Raw genomic sequence first — 14,760 nt, forward strand, 5'->3', positions numbered from 1 at the left:
TATATATATATATCAGTATATTTATTATGTATTTTAAGGTTGAATTCAGTCAAGAATGAGAAAAAGACCTCCCAAACCAAAATCACATTTGAAGTTATTTTGAAGACAGATTATGCTACTAGATGCTGATTAAGCGATACAAAGACCACCATAGCATGTATGATTTAGTTTCGTGAACATTTCTTTATAGTATTTGCTTGGATAAAATTTTGATACAAAATTCATAACAACCTATTTCACAAGCCAGTAGTTATTCCTGATCAACTTTGCATCATATATATTAACAATCACAGACAATACGGTTCTGATCGGTCTATTCACTGCCTTGAGCCTCCTCGGCTACCAAGATCAGAAGCAGCTTTAGCCGCCCTCTCTAACGCACCAGACAGCCAAAGAGCTCCGTTGGAGAAGTAACTGCTATTGACAACACTAGTTGCAGCTGCGGCCGCGGTTCTACCTGTGGCAGAGACGGCTGATTTGGCTTTGTCTGAAACATGGTACTTTTGGTCGGTCAATCTAACAGCTTCAACGCCGGCAAAGATTTTGTCAGTGAGACCAATCCTCTGGTCTAGTTGAGATACTCTGGCCGCTGCTGCAGCTGATACACCGTGGGATTCGTCAAAGCCTTTAGCTTTTGTTAGAGCGTCTTTGCCTAGCACGTACCCGGTGGCTAGCATTGTTTTTACAACTTCTTGAGCTTTCGTCACTGCTTCTCCAGCGTTGAACTCACCTCGTTGAGGATGTGACTACATGATTGAAGAACAAAAGAACTAAGAAAATTAGAACAAGCATCCAACTTCGACATAAAGATCAAAATCGAGAGAAGAGATTCGTACATGTGAGTTTGTTTCATCTTCAAAACCCCGATGAGTCCCGTTCCAGAAGTCAAACTCCTCGTGATGCTGTCCCCAACGTGTTATACAAACGCGCTGCTCCAATATCGTTGCGCCCTGAAATTATGGAGAATTCCAAACAAGTGAGTGATTCTCAGGAGAATCCGAAAAAAAAAGAATAAAGGTGAATCCAATCTAAACAACACATACACTGAGTAAAACAGCAGTTTCCTGGGAATAAGAATCCTTGAACATCACATAAGCAGTGCACGCTTGCTCACCCGACCTTATCTCGTTAACAACATAACAGAGTTTATCTTCAAAAATCCAGAAAAAAACAAGCAAATGTGAAATATCAAATTTGGTGGAAGTAATTAAGACTCACTTGACAATATCAATATGTTCGATTGCTCCTGAGAAGGAGAAGAAGTCGATGAGATCTTTCTCAGTAACAGCTGGAGATAACCCAGTAACTTCAACACCGTATCCATTTTGATGATCCATCTTGTTCAGAAGCTTCTTCTACCTACAGAATCTATAATTTCTACAGTATCCTGCAAAACAAAGCAATTTCGCTTCTCAGAAAATAAAAAACCCCTAAATTTCAACATAAACGAAGATCGATCATCTCCAGTTCGTGATCAAACTTCGGGAACTAGACGAATTCGAAACTCATGAATAAACACGCATGTAATCTTTCCGATTTCTACCTGATACCGATTTAGATAGACATGATTTAGATATGTAAAATCTGGAACACGATTTTCAAGCGCAGCTAGAGGAAGGAAGGATTGCAAAAATTCATCAAGAACATCGAATGGTTGATTCGCACATCGTATAACTATAGATCGAGAGAAGGATCAAACTCATCGAAGTTACCTGTTATTGACCAACACGCACAGAGAGAAGAAGCTTAAAAGATAGACGATAGTGACGAACACACTGAGTCACTGATGATGGGAGGGACTACCTTTTCAGAGAACGAAACAGACGCAATTTGAAAGGTAGAAACGACGTCGTCAGTTTCTCGAGCTAACTTATGGGCCTTTAATATATCTGGGCTCAGACTGTAAACGATTTCTTAATTAAAATGAAGATACTAGTATGGTTTTTTTTTTTTCCAGTCTAAGGTGCTGATTGGTTCACCCGCTATCATCCGTAAACGCAGCATTTGCGGTTGGTAGCGGTTAGTGATATTTTATCACAATCATAGAAATCGCTGCAAACGGTTCTGTATCGTTTTATACCATTGAAATCTAAAAGTTGCTTCTCTGCCAGCGTTTGCGGTTGCGGGCGATAGCAGTTGGATAAAAAAATAAAAAAAAAATTACGCTAGAAAAAAAAATAGAAAATCACTTTAAAAACATTTATAAAGCCTTAACCCTACTAATCTTCTCTTATATATATAAACCCTAACCTCTCATATTTTCTATCAAGTTCTAGTTTCTAATCATGGCTTTCATATTAGTTTAAAAAAAATAAAATACAAACATAAGTGCCATAATACTTTGGTTTAATTCATTTATATTAATTGTTATGTTTCCATTTTTAAAGTAAGAAATTATAAATATGTATCTTATTAATTACAAAATTAGTTTGTTATAATTCTTTTTTTTATTCTCCAGAAAGTTACATGATCAAACGAGATGACATGTGCGTTATTTCAACGGATCATTGTGGAAAAACAAACTCAAGATAACTATCTTAAATTTTTGAGTGCTCTTCAGAAAAAAACGTATTTTGAAGAATACTAATGAGCAATTTGGAATTGATTTGAGTTGGGGTCGTGCAAAAAATTGATTATATCAATTGATCAATTGATGGATTTACACAGGAAAAAAGCAGTTTGAATCTGATTTTGACATGTAGATTTCTGTCATTTTCTTTTGGATCACACACAAGCCTAATATTATAATTGTTTGACCATAAATATTAAAAAGGACAACCACCTAACATTAGCTACCTAAGCTTAACTAATCTCACATTCATGAACCTTCATTTTCACATCCATGAATTCCACATAAGCTTTACTACATGGAATTCTTCATTTTCAAGGAATTGACAAAGTCATCTAATGACCTGAATGAGGAACCTCCACTTCTTACAGAGGCTTCAAGCTTCTCTTTCAAACCAATGGCTCTCTTCCTCATTTCTGCTCCTTCTTCATCTACAAACAACCTCTTCACAGCTCTCTCCACAGTTCCTTTCTCCAGCTCTCCTTCCAATTGAAATCCAATCCTCCAAACACTCTCTAAGTACCTTGCATTGACTTTCTGATCACCGGTAAAAGGCCTACAGATCATAGGAATTCCTTCTCCGATGCTCTCTAGCGTCGAGTTCCATCCACAGTGACTCCAAAATCCTCCCACTGCAGGATGCTTGAGAACTTCCATCTGAGGAGCCCATTTCACAATGTAACCTTTTTCTGAAACCAACTTAGTGAACTCCTCTGGTAAGGACTCTGTCCATTCCGAGGCCGGAATAGATCCTGGTCGGATCACCCACAAGAAAGGTTGGTTGCTATTACTTAGTCCCCAAGCCATCTCCAACATGTCTTTGGTTTCCATTAGAGCTAAGCTTCCCAAACTTATGTACACTACTGAGCTTGGTTTCAGCTTGTTCAACCACTCAATGCAGCTCCTGTCTTCTTCAAGTAAACTAGAAGGCGCAGAAGCTGCAATGTGAAGTGGGCCTATAGGGTAAACTGGAACTTGTAGTTCTCGCTGCAACCATGTCAAAGACGAGCTCTCAAGACAACTCACAGAATTGACGATAACAGCGGAAGCTGTTCGAGTGTTTACAACCTCACTGTAGAGCTTGAGAAGACTCTCCAATGGCCCGAATGCTGAAGTTGGCAAGTCTTTGTACCTTAGAGGATGCAACCCTGGAAACACCTTGTCTTGCAGTTCAGGATCTACAAAGCGAAAAGCATTTTGGTTGACTTTATCTAAATGGTCTTTTGAAAATGATTTAAGAAGCAGAAGAATCTTGTGTACCTTTAATGTCGATCAAGAACACCTCTGCATTGACTTTGGCCAAAACAGAGCGACAGACAAAAGCAGTAGCACTTGTAGTACTGAAAACAATACTGGAAAGTTGAAATTCCTTAGTTGCAGCTTGAGAGAAGTACATGTACTCGTCGTAGATGACACAGGCAATGTCATCATTATTATCTTGTTCTTTCAATAGTTGACCTAAACAGTGCTTGAAGCTTTCCCCGCAGGTTTGATTGAGCTTCAACAGAAACTGGAGTGCTCCAAGGTTTTTGAGATCAGAGTCAGTTAAACTACCTGGGATGGTGAGAAAACGAAAATCAGAGAAGTCTTTGGAAGAGGTTACTCGATTGTACTGTGTCTGAACAACAGTGATGGAGAAGCCTATCGATTGAAGAGCTTTTCCGAGTTGCATCATCGGAGTTACATGACCTTGTGCGGGAACTGGAACTAACACTATCCTTCTCTTCACACGCGTTTCTTCCATTGCTAATCGCTCTTCTCCGTTGTTCTCGCTCTCTCTCTCTCTCTCTCTCAACGCAAGAATGGAAGAAGCTCAAAGAGACATAGGGACTAGAAACGTGAGGTATACATTTATTGTTCTTTGGTCTGGAGATGTATCTATCTGATGATTTGAGGTTGGGGAAAGCTCTTAAGTCTCCACTTTCTTCATTGTGTGGAAGGACAAGCACAAACACGTAGGGTTGAGAAAAGATATCTAGTAGAAATCGGCAAAAAAATTTCGAAAATTTTCTTTTTATCCTTTTCTATGTAGTCCTTTCATTTTTCTTTTCCTTTTGTCCTTTTTCTATGTCGTAATGTGACTTATTATATGACACAATTTTAAAATACTCCAGCGTTGATTTAATATATGCGGTGGTGATTGTAATAATGTGAGTAAAATCTGTGTCGTTTGGAGAGATATACGGAGAGAGATCTGTTGGCTAAAAAATTTCTGTCGGTTTAAGGTAGGTCCCACATGATTACAACACGGTTTAGTTTAGTTTATACATACTTAAAAGAAAAAGGAAAGTGTTGAGATTTTCTGTTATCCTATTAATTTGTGTATAAATAAGTTTGTGGATCTCTTCATTGGCTACTGAGTCAAAGACAAGAATGTCGAAAAAACGTTGCTTCACTACTGAATCGCTGCTTGTCATCTTGTCGAAAAAACGTCGCCTGACGATTCCATGGCTGCCACATGAAGTCATAGAGTGCATCCTGGTGAGGGTTCCGGTGAAATCTCTGCTCAGATTCAAAGCTGTATCGAGTCAATGGAAGTCAACGATCGAATCACCATTCTTTCAAAAAAGGCAATTGATCCATCGTCAGCAATCTGGAGATCCAGACGTTCTCATGTTGCCCACAGATCCTGACGAGGTAAACTCTTTAAGAACACTTGTGTTGGGTTCATCATGTTTGGTCGAGATCCCTACTCCTAGGGAAAATACGGAATACTTTGTTTGCCAGAGTAGCTGTGATGGTCTCATTTTTCTCTACCATAGCTACGTCGAATACACACCCAATTTTGTGGTCAATCCCACCACAAGATGGAATCGGAGTCTTCCTCTGTGCCAATTACAACAACTCATTGTCGACTTAGGATACAATTACTTCAAGCTTAGGCACACTCCCTCTAAGCCTGCATTTGGTAAAGACAAATTCACGGGCACGTACAAGCCCGTCTGGCTCTACAACTCTTCAGAAATAGGCCGAGAAAACGCTACTACATGCGAAGTTTTCGACTTTAGCACCAATGCTTGGAGATATGTCACTCCTTCTGCTCCTTATCGGGTTGTTAGTTGCCCCTGTGATCCTGTGTACGTAGATGGGTCGCTCCATTGGTTCACGGACTGCAAAGATACCAAAGTTGTTTCTTTTGATCTTCACACCGAAGTTTTTCAAGTCCTCTCTGAAGCTCCCTTTGCCAATGCTCCGGTTAACGAGATCGTCATGGGCAACCTCCACAACCGCTTGTGTGTATCCCTGAAGAAGTGCTCCAACCAAGTGATATGGTCATTTGATGTAGTCAATAAAACATGGGACCAAATGTGTACCATAGATTTGGATTTTATTTCTCGTCGGTTTGATATCCCAAGTGAAACACTTGTATGCGCTCTCTCTCCCCTGGCACTTTTGGATGGTGGGAAGAAGAAGAAGAAGAGGAAGAAGTTGCTGTTTTATGATTTTATATCACGCAAAGCACTGATAACATATGATCTTGAAACCAGATCATATGATACTGCTTTCTCTGATAAATCCATCGGAGATCCGGTTTGTTATTTCCCGAGTTTGTTCTCTGTTTCTTAAGTTTGATTATTGTCAATGCATAATTTATATAATTCTTTGCTTGTTTGGTTATCCAAGTTTGCAACTCTACAATAATTATTTTTTTTTTCTTTCTTTTTCTTTGTTGTCTCTCATATATTCTAGCTCTCTTTTAAGACTCAAAGAAAAGGCTAAAAGTTACAATGGTGGTTGGAGTTAATACATGTGATTCTGATTTCAGATCCCTTAGGTTTGCATTTCGATCATTGAACAATTTAAGGTATTGCTAATACCAATATCAATTTAAGTGTCATAAATTTGAGGCTTCTCTCTCTAGTTTCCTTCTGATAATGTTTTTCTTGATTGTCTTTATTGCATTCCATCTCCTATCTCCTATTTATCATGTTCCATATTCAGGTTATACCTTAAATTTATATGACCCAGGAAAGAATCAGCCGATGTTCTGGTAATAAAAACAAAAGAAAATTCAAAAAACCAAAGATTAAACTGATACATCCACAGATACAGGATACATCTTGTAAACTGATAGAAGAAACATAAATGAAGCAAAAGCTGAACATCAACAAGGATGCTGTATCTCTATAGCTTACTATTTGGAATTTCATATAACTTCCGCTCTCCATCAAGCGTGGATGTATATGTAAATTTAAACAAGCATAGGTTGTTATGCCATGCTCGAGCCTCGTGTATATACTTGTGAATTGGTGATACATACATGATCCCAAAATCAAATATTTCGATTCAGTTTTCAGAAAAGCTAGTCAATTCTCTAATTTCCTGTTTGTTAATTAGACTGTTGAAACCAAGATCCGATCTTGTATCTCTGAAAAGGCCTGAACATCTTTTCCCCATAACCTGGTTATTCAAAGAAACACAGACATAATAAAAACAGTTTGTGTCAGTGACGGGTTTGATCACTGAGAATTTCACTAAAGCCGAAAAAAGAAGCAAAGAACAAGAAGTTAATAAAAGTTATTTGTGACGCACCAACAAGCAATACCGATGGCGTTTGCTCCGCCTTTATCTGCTCCTTCATCATCTCCGACATGCACTGCTCTGTTTGCTTCTACGCTGATTTGCTCTGCGCATGACACAGAATATACATTTAAAGCTGAAGCCTTTGTAAGAAATTAATCAAATGACACAACACTTCAGTTTATGATGCAGAACCTAAAGCGGATTTGAAGATTCGATCATCAGGTTTCTCGTATCCGACTTCTGAGGATACAATCACAGCGTCGAACCTGTAAAAGGGCAGATATCATAAACAATGACCATTTATGGTGTTTACTACAGCATTCATATTTCAGGTTGAATAACAACAGACGATGCCAAAGCTTACATATCTATGACGTTAAGATCCTTCAATAGCTTTCTAAGCCGGGTATCGAAATTGGAGACAACAGCCATCTTAACTGCAATCATTCCAACCCCAAATTCAGATATCAGCAAATAACGGATACAAAAAAAGCCATCTAAGCAAACAAGGAGAGATTTTGTCAATGTAATAATAACCTCCAGAATCTTTAAGTAGTGACATTGTCTCATAAGCTCCTTCCGGGAGATGCCACGCCTCACCATTCGCGTAATACTGGAAACAACAGAAAGATTTATCATCATTCAGGACTCACTGTACTTTAAACAAAAAAAAAAAGACCATTGTTAATGGAAGAAGATGAAGACTACTTAAAGACCAAAACCCGGCCTCTATATACAATATACTGTACTCACTTGGTAAACTTCTTCAAAGTAGTCATTATCAGAACAACCAGTAGCCTCGGAAACAACGAGCTTCCAAAACGGTCTTCCATCTCCCTGATAATACAATGAGAGATGTTTCAATACATAATAACTTTGCAGGAAACGATGAAAGATCAAATCTGAAATAACGGAAAAAAAAAAATCACTCATTTCACGGACCTGGTAACGCAACTTCTCAGGCCAAGGAGCAGAAAAAGCTCTCTTGAAACCTTGCTTGATTTCAGCTGGAGTTGTCCTGAGACCTGAGCTAGAAACCAATAAAACAACTTGAGATCATCCGAAAAAGCAAGAAGAAGCGTTAATCAAAATTGGTTTTGTATCAATGAAGTGTAAGAAAGTGACCGTATTTTTGGCCCAAGGAAGCGTAAGTTTCATGGACAGGTTTCGACAATTGCAAAAGAGTTCCTCCAGCGTCAAGCAACAAACCATCATAAGCTCTCTTAATCGGCTTGCCTTCAACAGAGACCAAATAATGAAAGGAAAAAAATCAATTTTTGACAGCAATAACTTATACGTTTACCCAATTTCAGATTCACTTGAATCAAATGCATCTCACAGAACCCAATTCTCTTTTCGCCAATTTTATTGGGAAACAGAGGAGAATCAGAAAACCAACCGGTGCTGAAAGAGACAGAAGAAGAGCGGAGAGAACCGGAGAATATGCCGATTGGTCTCAACGCTTCAATTAGTTTGGTTCCTCGTGAACATCGCAAACAAGCTTCCATCTTTGTTCAACCCGAAATGTGAAGATTTGTTTTTTCTACTACAACTAACTACAGACAAAGATGTAGATGGGTTGATGTCGGAAAGAAAAATGTAGATGGGTTCCTGGTTTTTTGATTTAAGTTAAAAATAACCCTCAAGCTAACCGGAATTTACAAAGTAATTTTTTTATTTATGAAAATTGTAATCCGAGTCGTATTTAGTTGCATCAAAACGACTGCTCTTGCATTTGGTTTAATAAATAGAAGATTCTTATGTAAACTTTGATTAGTCTGTGGCTTGTTTTGCAAATTTTCCTTTAGGCTTTTTTTACTTCCTGAATTCGGATGATTGACTGATTGTGTTGGTTTGTCGTGCGAACAAAAACCCTGAGGATTTTCGCGTTCGCCGGCGGAGATATTTCGCACAGATAAATTGTGGAGCAACCGTTGATCACTCTCTTTACCACGAAGTTCTTCTTCGAAGATTAGAGATATGGCGACGGAGCTAGAAGAGCTTGTCGAGTTTTTGTCGTCTCCTTCTCCGCCTGTAAGCTTTTATTGCATTGGTTTCATCTGTTTCTAAGTTATGTGATGCACTGAAAGTTTAGGATTCTAAGGTTTTTTTTTTTTTTTGGTAAACGAGGATTTTTATTGAATTCTGATTACTTGATGAAACAATTTGCAGGTGAAGAAAGCTGCTGTGGAAATTGTTAGTGGATTAACTGGTTCGGAGGAAGGTTTACAATCTCTTTCCAAGTATTCCGAGATTCTTCTTCCATCACTGTCTCGGCTTCTAAGTGAAAGCAAGGTCCTTTGGATTATAACACTCTTAAGAAGCTCTAATTTTTCTAGATTTGGATTGGTTTTGATAAAGATTGAATTTTTGTTTTGAAATTTCAATTTTCAGGAGGTATCAGAGCCAGCTGCACAGGCTCTTGTGAATCTTTCTCAGAACTCTGAATTGGCTGGGAAGATGATTCAAATGGGTTTGATTAAAGTGGCCATGGACATGTTGTATAAACCGGAGTCTTGTATTACCAGATTGCTTGTTATGCTTCTAGTGAATCTCACTCAGTTGGATGATGGCGTGTCTTCCCTGCTTCAGGTCATTCATCTTTGCACCGGACTTTCTTTGCGTTATTGAGTTGAATCTGTGAGTGGGGTTTGTCTTTTGGTATTCTAATGGTGTCCTCGTGTAAAAACTATATGCCTTTGTTAGGTTGAGGACGAGAAGATGCATGGACTACATATCATGAAGCTTGTTAGGTCGTTTTGCAGGTCTTCCGGTGAAACTGCTGGTATGTTCTTACCACTTTACTCTTTAATTGGTTATATAATCTGTCCAAGTACAGTATATCTCTATTTCTAGATACAATAGTCTCGAATTTTATGCTTTGTTGAAGTAGTTCCTCACACTTTTAAGGAAAGGTTATGCTTTGTTGCTTTCTGTTAATTGTTTAGTGCGCAATTGTGTTCCTTTGCTAACTTATAAAAGTACAGTAGGAAGAGTTTGATGGATATTTTTTCTTATTTATGCACCAGATGATCAGTTTGAGCATGTTGGCTCAATCCTTGTCAACATATCGAAAACAGAAGATGGGAGGAAAATGTTACTGGAGCCAAAACGAGGACTACTAAAACAGATTATTAGGCAGTTTGATTCAACTAATCAATTGCGAAAGAAAGGGGTACGTTCATTTGGCAGATTTCTCTTTTATAAACCTGTTGCTTAAAACTTACCCTTAGAACAATTTAGCATTGATAATGGCTATCGGCTTTCAGGTTGCTGGGACAATACGTAATTGCTCTTTTGAAGCCAAGAACCAGCTGCAGAATATACTCCTGATATCAGAGTTTCTCTGGCCCGCCCTACTCCTACCAGTTGCAGGCAGTAAGGTTTGTTGATTTTGCCTTATAGCTGCTACTTCGTTGCAAAAAAAAAAGACTCTTCTTTTACAGCAAGGATAACTGTTTTTGACTATTGGGTTTTTCACCTTCCTTAGATATACAGTGAGCAAGATATCTCAAAAATGCCACCTGAGCTTGGAAGTGCGCTTTCCATTGAGCGAGAACCCGTTACTGATCCCGACATTCGTGTCCAGACACTCGAAGCTATATATTTGATCATCTTACAGGTACAACAATTCTAAATCTTGCATTTTTTTTTTCTTCTGAATTCTGATTTAAGAAACCCACCAAACCCAAAACCTTCAAAATGTCCTCTGATATTGTTAAAACTTGTTTTGATGTTGCAGGAGGCAGGTCGAAGGGCATTTTGGTCAGTCAACGGGCCACGGATTCTACAGTTGGGATACGAATACGAGGAAGACCCAAAAGTAATGAGAGCCTATGAGCAAGTCGGTTCTTTGGTATGTTCACTCTCTTTCTATCTCACACACTCAAGTCTCACTGCATGACTTGTACTCTCGACTTATGACAACATTGCATGTTTTCCTCTTAATCCGTCTTAATCCAGCTTGTTGAAGAAACTGGAGGCCCTGAAGATTCATCGGAGCCGACAAAAGCAGAGTCTTAAAGGTTACACTATTTGTTGTCCATTGCTCTTGTTTCCATTTTTTTGGCCCTCCAAAAGGAAGTTACTTGTCCTGCGAACAAAGTTGTCTTTTTTCTTGTGCACTAGTTGTAAAACTAGATTCGTTCTTTACTTTGTCTTATTAGCAAATGTTCCATTTTTCGAATTTTTCTGAGTGTAATTTTATTTCAAATTAGACATTATATTTTATTTTCGTAAGACTTTTTTTGTTTTTCGTATTATCCTATATAACACATTTGGCTATATTTTCTCTGTTTTCCCAATGTTTTTGAATCTGGATCGGAAATCAAACATGGAGGAGAAAGCATGGTTAAGTTAGAGTCAATCAATTAAATTTACTTGGGTCATACAGTTCTGCAACTCTTTTCCCGAGCCTTTTTCCGATCTATTTTTGTTTTTTTTTTTTTAAGTTTCAATATAGAAACTGTAAGTGAAAAAAAAAAAATACCAAATTATCGCCACAACACCACGAGGTAGCCAACCAATGTCTCCACAATTGGACAGAGAGAACAGAGAGGCAAAACAATGATTATGTTCTTCTTTAGACTTTTATGTTTCTTTGGCATGTGTGTTCTTTTGGATTCTAATTCGCTAGATCCAATCATATTTTACGATTCACATAATCTTTATATTAATAATACATTAGCACACAATTAAAATCAAAACCAGTTGGCGCCTTGACCATTCCTTTTTTTTAAGCCACGTGAATATTTCCGAATAGTCGGGTCCCACCTAAAATATCGTAATTGAAAATCATTTCATAGATCCTCTTCTTCATCTCTCCGTCCTCTGCGTCGTCGTCGTCTTCTTCTTCTCGACGAAGAAAGAGAGAGAGAGAGAAAACGCCGAGCGACGAAGAAGATTCTAATCTCTTCGTGTGGTTTAGCTCTTGAATAGCCAAGGGTGATGCGATTTTCTCCCGGCGGTATTTGATTCGTTTCTCGAGCTGAGGGGGAGGACAAATTGACTAGAGATGATGGGTTTGGAGATTTCGGATGAATTTCTGGGAACATTCGTGCCGATTCTGGTGTATTGGGTGTATTCAGGGATGTACATTTTCTTAGGATCTTTGGAGAGATATAGATTGCATTCTAAGATAGACGAGGATGAGAAGAATCTCGTTACCAAATCTGCCGTCGTCAAGGGCGTACTTCTTCAACAGATTTTGCAGGCCATTATCTCCGTTATTCTATTCAAGGTATGTCTCTCCTTACATTTCCTTGAAAATTGTGGCAAGTCTCTGGATTTATAGGATTCTTGTTGCGGATTATGCTATGTTGTCGTTGTCATCCTTGGCCTCTTGTTGATATAATGTGTGGGTTTAGTGTACATTGGTCAATGAGAATGAGTTTTTCATGTTTTCAAACTGGCGTTTCTGAAATAAAAGCACCTTTTTTTGTCCTGAAGCTGTCGAATCAAGATTACAGATCTAGGAATCAACATTGAATTCTGGAGATTGTCTGATAAATTAAAAACTTGGATCTCCTGTTTCTTGCTGTTTTATATTGAGAATTGTTAACATCTTATGTCTAAAGAGGTATTAGCCATTTCACTTGAGATTCTCGAACATCTAACAATTGGTAAGTGGTTGGAAGAATTCGATTTTTCTTCTTCTTCATCATTCACATGTGCAAAGTTTTATTCTCTTGCAATGTAGACTATTAAAGTATTGTCTTGGACTTTCTCACCATTCGTGTGTTGTTAGAGTCACGAGCTTGTGATGTTTCTCTGTATTGGAAGAAACTGTTCTGTGGCTTAGTCATGTTGTAGTACACTCTTGACATGTTTGTTGGTGGAGGTACATCAAGGATTCTTTTTGTTGTTTACCTGAAATATTGTTTGGAATTCTGGTTTTTTGTCTTTAGATAACAGGAAGTGATGCAGATGCTGCTACGACGCAGCAACTTTCCCTTCTCCTTCTGGCTAGGCAATTTATTATCGCTATGCTAGTGATTGACACTTGGCAATACTTCATTCATCGATATATGCACATCAACAAGTTCTTATACAAACACATCCATTCTCAACATCATCGCCTTATCGTGCCTTATGCATATGGAGCATTATACAACCATCCATTAGAAGGTCTTCTCTTGGACACCATTGGTGGTGCTTTGTCTTTCCTCTTCTCTGGTATGTCCCCAAGAACCGCCATCTTTTTCTTCTCCTTCGCTACCATCAAGACAGTAGATGATCACTGTGGACTATGGCTCCCGGGAAATCCATTTCACATCTTCTTCAGTAATAATTCTGCTTACCATGATGTTCATCACCAACTCTACGGAAGTAAATACAATTTCTCGCAGCCATTCTTTGTCATGTGGGATCGGATTCTTGGCACTTACTTGCCTTATTCACTCGAGAAAAGAGCCAATGGGGGATTTGAAACACGGCCAATCAAAGTATCCAAAGATGAGTAACTTTCGTTTCTTTGTTTTTTTGGAGGGGCTTCTTATCACTGCTAAGTTCCTTTATCATTTGCTCGCTAGAGAATCATCGTAACCTTTGTGTACGTGTAACTTGTACATACAATTCCAATCTCTCCTTTTCGATCTGCGAGCATATGTTTCTGTGTAAGCTAGCAGTAAAATTCGTTTTGTATTAGTCAAAACTTCAGATATTCTCTGTCGTTCTTATCTGCTTGTAATTTCAGATTTTGAGACCTGTGAGAGTCTCATTCATCTTCTTTATTAGAAAACGACATACACACACACACACAGTAACTGGTTTCTTTCTTTTACGCAAAGGGACTATTGATTTTGTTTCTTATCCTCTCTACACATGGAAACTTGGTAAATTTTCTCGATCTTGTTAGCATCATAGACCAGTGAAGTGGTTGCTCAATTATTAAAAAAGTGGACCTTTGAAAAAGGATACAATACTTATCTTCAATATCCATTGATACTTTGGAACAGTGTTGATATTTTCTTTACAAATCTGGTTTCATTGATGTTTCTGAAATCTTATATGCCATTCACGTACCTAACTGGATTCAGTGTATTAGTTTTAAGATCAGAAGTTTGTTTCTTGATTAGATCAAGCTGGTGAGAGCTGAATCTTGAATTTGGACTTTGAACTGTATTACAATCAATCTTTTTTCCCAACCTAAATCAGAGACCATATCATTAATAATACAATTAAGGTTATTTGGCTACTTCTACTTTATCTCATTATCAATCACATGGTCTTGAGATGAGTTCTGAACCAAAAGATTCTGGATTGGCTTTTAAGACATGTTAGGTGAAATGACACTGTCACTGATTGATTGAGTTTCCTCATTAATGGCTCTTTTAGGCAACTCGTACGGACTTTGATTAAAACGTTAAATCTAAGCCCTAATCAGGTACCTTTCTATTCTTAAACAAGCACATGAACATGAGGTGGCCCCATTTTATTTTGTGACTAGTCTCTGTGCTGCATTAAAACATGTCTCCTGAGTCAACAAAAGGTTATAATCACACCTTCGTCGGTCACATGGAGTTGCATTCTTTGGTCTTATTTGCAGATTAGAAACAAGTGTCTAGTATTCACATGGTGTAGTTCTTGAAAACCTTAGGCGATAATAGATGAGTTCTTGGATCACATGTCATTTGAACTCATTTGTAGCCAGAAAAAAAAAACATTTT

The 14,760-nt window shown here is 38.1% G+C and overlaps 6 protein-coding genes across 8 annotated transcripts; 3 read left to right on the top strand and 3 right to left on the bottom strand.

Annotated features, from left to right (window-relative positions):
* Window positions 1–163: 163 nt before the first annotated feature.
* LOC18993435 (binding partner of ACD11 1) lies at window positions 164–1,854 on the bottom strand. Of its 2 annotated transcripts, none has more exons than XM_006416963.2 (5): window positions 1,713–1,854; window positions 1,219–1,387; window positions 1,044–1,119; window positions 837–950; window positions 164–746 (listed from the first exon to the last, which is right to left on the bottom strand). In XM_006416963.2, exons 2-5 carry the CDS (start codon window positions 1,335–1,337, stop codon window positions 318–320), a joined length of 738 nt encoding a protein of 245 aa, XP_006417026.1. In that variant the 5' UTR covers window positions 1,338–1,387; window positions 1,713–1,854; the 3' UTR covers window positions 164–317. The 2 variants fall into 2 exon arrangements, with proteins under 2 accessions (XP_006417026.1, XP_006417025.1); XM_006416962.2 differs by having other exon boundaries at window positions 1,544–1,720.
* An 811-nt stretch (window positions 1,855–2,665) lies between these two features.
* Window positions 2,666–4,521, bottom strand: LOC18993436 (UDP-glycosyltransferase 76E1). 2 transcript variants are annotated; one of them, XM_024153404.1, is made up of 4 exons: window positions 4,173–4,521; window positions 3,830–4,079; window positions 2,875–3,747; window positions 2,666–2,832 (listed from the first exon to the last, which is right to left on the bottom strand). In XM_024153404.1, exons 1-4 carry the CDS (start codon window positions 4,311–4,313, stop codon window positions 2,819–2,821), a joined length of 1,278 nt encoding a protein of 425 aa, XP_024009172.1. In that variant the 5' UTR covers window positions 4,314–4,521; the 3' UTR covers window positions 2,666–2,818. The 2 variants fall into 2 exon arrangements, with proteins under 2 accessions (XP_024009172.1, XP_006417027.2); XM_006416964.2 differs by having other exon boundaries at window positions 3,830–4,484.
* Window positions 4,522–4,942: 421 nt separating this feature from the next.
* On the top strand, window positions 4,943–6,296 carry LOC18993437 (F-box/LRR-repeat/kelch-repeat protein At1g09650). Its single transcript, XM_006416965.2, is given in 3 exon segments — window positions 4,943–5,063; window positions 5,066–5,187; window positions 5,189–6,296. Coding segments are annotated over 3 exon segments (1,191 nt in total). The 3' UTR covers window positions 6,137–6,296.
* Window positions 6,297–6,635: 339 nt separating this feature from the next.
* Window positions 6,636–8,682, bottom strand: LOC18993438 (haloacid dehalogenase-like hydrolase domain-containing protein 3). Its single transcript, XM_006416966.2, has 9 exons — window positions 8,493–8,682; window positions 8,219–8,329; window positions 8,036–8,118; window positions 7,847–7,930; window positions 7,631–7,706; window positions 7,458–7,530; window positions 7,286–7,359; window positions 7,103–7,196; window positions 6,636–6,970 (listed from the first exon to the last, which is right to left on the bottom strand). The coding sequence occupies exons 1-9, from the start codon at window positions 8,599–8,601 to the stop codon at window positions 6,904–6,906; spliced, it is 771 nt and encodes a 256-aa protein (XP_006417029.1). The 5' UTR covers window positions 8,602–8,682; the 3' UTR covers window positions 6,636–6,903.
* Window positions 8,683–8,877: 195 nt separating this feature from the next.
* LOC112084072 (protein HGH1 homolog) lies at window positions 8,878–11,282 on the top strand. Its single transcript, XM_024152609.1, has 9 exons — window positions 8,878–9,127; window positions 9,266–9,388; window positions 9,488–9,685; window positions 9,800–9,878; window positions 10,123–10,268; window positions 10,363–10,476; window positions 10,584–10,715; window positions 10,836–10,949; window positions 11,057–11,282. Exons 1-9 carry the CDS (start codon window positions 9,074–9,076, stop codon window positions 11,114–11,116), a joined length of 1,020 nt encoding a protein of 339 aa, XP_024008377.1. The 5' UTR covers window positions 8,878–9,073; the 3' UTR covers window positions 11,117–11,282.
* Window positions 11,283–11,907: 625 nt separating this feature from the next.
* Window positions 11,908–13,824, top strand: LOC18993439 (sphinganine C4-monooxygenase 2). The gene is made up of 2 exons (XM_006416967.2): window positions 11,908–12,332; window positions 13,000–13,824. The coding sequence occupies exons 1-2, from the start codon at window positions 12,108–12,110 to the stop codon at window positions 13,552–13,554; spliced, it is 780 nt and encodes a 259-aa protein (XP_006417030.1). The 5' UTR covers window positions 11,908–12,107; the 3' UTR covers window positions 13,555–13,824.
* Window positions 13,825–14,760: the final 936 nt, after the last annotated feature.

The sequence above is a fragment of the Eutrema salsugineum genome, unplaced genomic scaffold, assembly GCF_000478725.1.
Source record: "Eutrema salsugineum unplaced genomic scaffold, Eutsalg1_0 scaffold_5, whole genome shotgun sequence".
Lineage (NCBI taxonomy): Eukaryota > Viridiplantae > Streptophyta > Magnoliopsida > Brassicales > Brassicaceae > Eutrema > Eutrema salsugineum.

What these genes read in the sequence shown, in the direction of transcription:
- LOC18993439 (XM_006416967.2), top strand. Translation starts at nt 12,108, where the DNA reads ATGATGGGTTTGGAGATTTCGGATGAATTTCTGGGAACATTCGTGCCG. An exon ending in TCTCCGTTATTCTATTCAAG is followed by an intron (nt 12,333 to 12,999) that starts GTATGTCTCTCC and finishes TTTTGTCTTTAG; the next exon opens with ATAACAGGAAGTGATGCAGA.
- LOC18993436 (XM_006416964.2), bottom strand. Translation starts at nt 4,313, where the DNA reads ATGGAAGAAACGCGTGTGAAGAGAAGGATAGTGTTAGTTCCAGTTCCC. An exon ending in GTTCTTGATCGACATTAAAG is followed by an intron (nt 3,748 to 3,829) that starts GTACACAAGATT and finishes TTCGCTTTGTAG; the next exon opens with ATCCTGAACTGCAAGACAAG.
- LOC112084072 (XM_024152609.1), top strand. Translation starts at nt 9,074, where the DNA reads ATGGCGACGGAGCTAGAAGAGCTTGTCGAGTTTTTGTCGTCTCCTTCT. An exon ending in GGCTTCTAAGTGAAAGCAAG is followed by an intron (nt 9,389 to 9,487) that starts GTCCTTTGGATT and finishes TTCAATTTTCAG; the next exon opens with GAGGTATCAGAGCCAGCTGC. An exon ending in ATGAGCAAGTCGGTTCTTTG is followed by an intron (nt 10,950 to 11,056) that starts GTATGTTCACTC and finishes GTCTTAATCCAG; the next exon opens with CTTGTTGAAGAAACTGGAGG.
- LOC18993438 (XM_006416966.2), bottom strand. Translation starts at nt 8,601, where the DNA reads ATGGAAGCTTGTTTGCGATGTTCACGAGGAACCAAACTAATTGAAGCG. An exon ending in TTCCTTGGGCCAAAAATACG is followed by an intron (nt 8,119 to 8,218) that starts GTCACTTTCTTA and finishes TTTCTAGCTCAG; the next exon opens with GTCTCAGGACAACTCCAGCT. An exon ending in ACTACTTAAAGATTCTGGAG is followed by an intron (nt 7,531 to 7,630) that starts GTTATTATTACA and finishes GAATGATTGCAG; the next exon opens with TTAAGATGGCTGTTGTCTCC.
- LOC18993435 (XM_006416963.2), bottom strand. Translation starts at nt 1,337, where the DNA reads ATGGATCATCAAAATGGATACGGTGTTGAAGTTACTGGGTTATCTCCA. An exon ending in AAACTGCTGTTTTACTCAGT is followed by an intron (nt 951 to 1,043) that starts GTATGTGTTGTT and finishes CCATAATTTCAG; the next exon opens with GGCGCAACGATATTGGAGCA. An exon ending in AAGATGAAACAAACTCACAT is followed by an intron (nt 747 to 836) that starts GTACGAATCTCT and finishes TCAATCATGTAG; the next exon opens with TCACATCCTCAACGAGGTGA.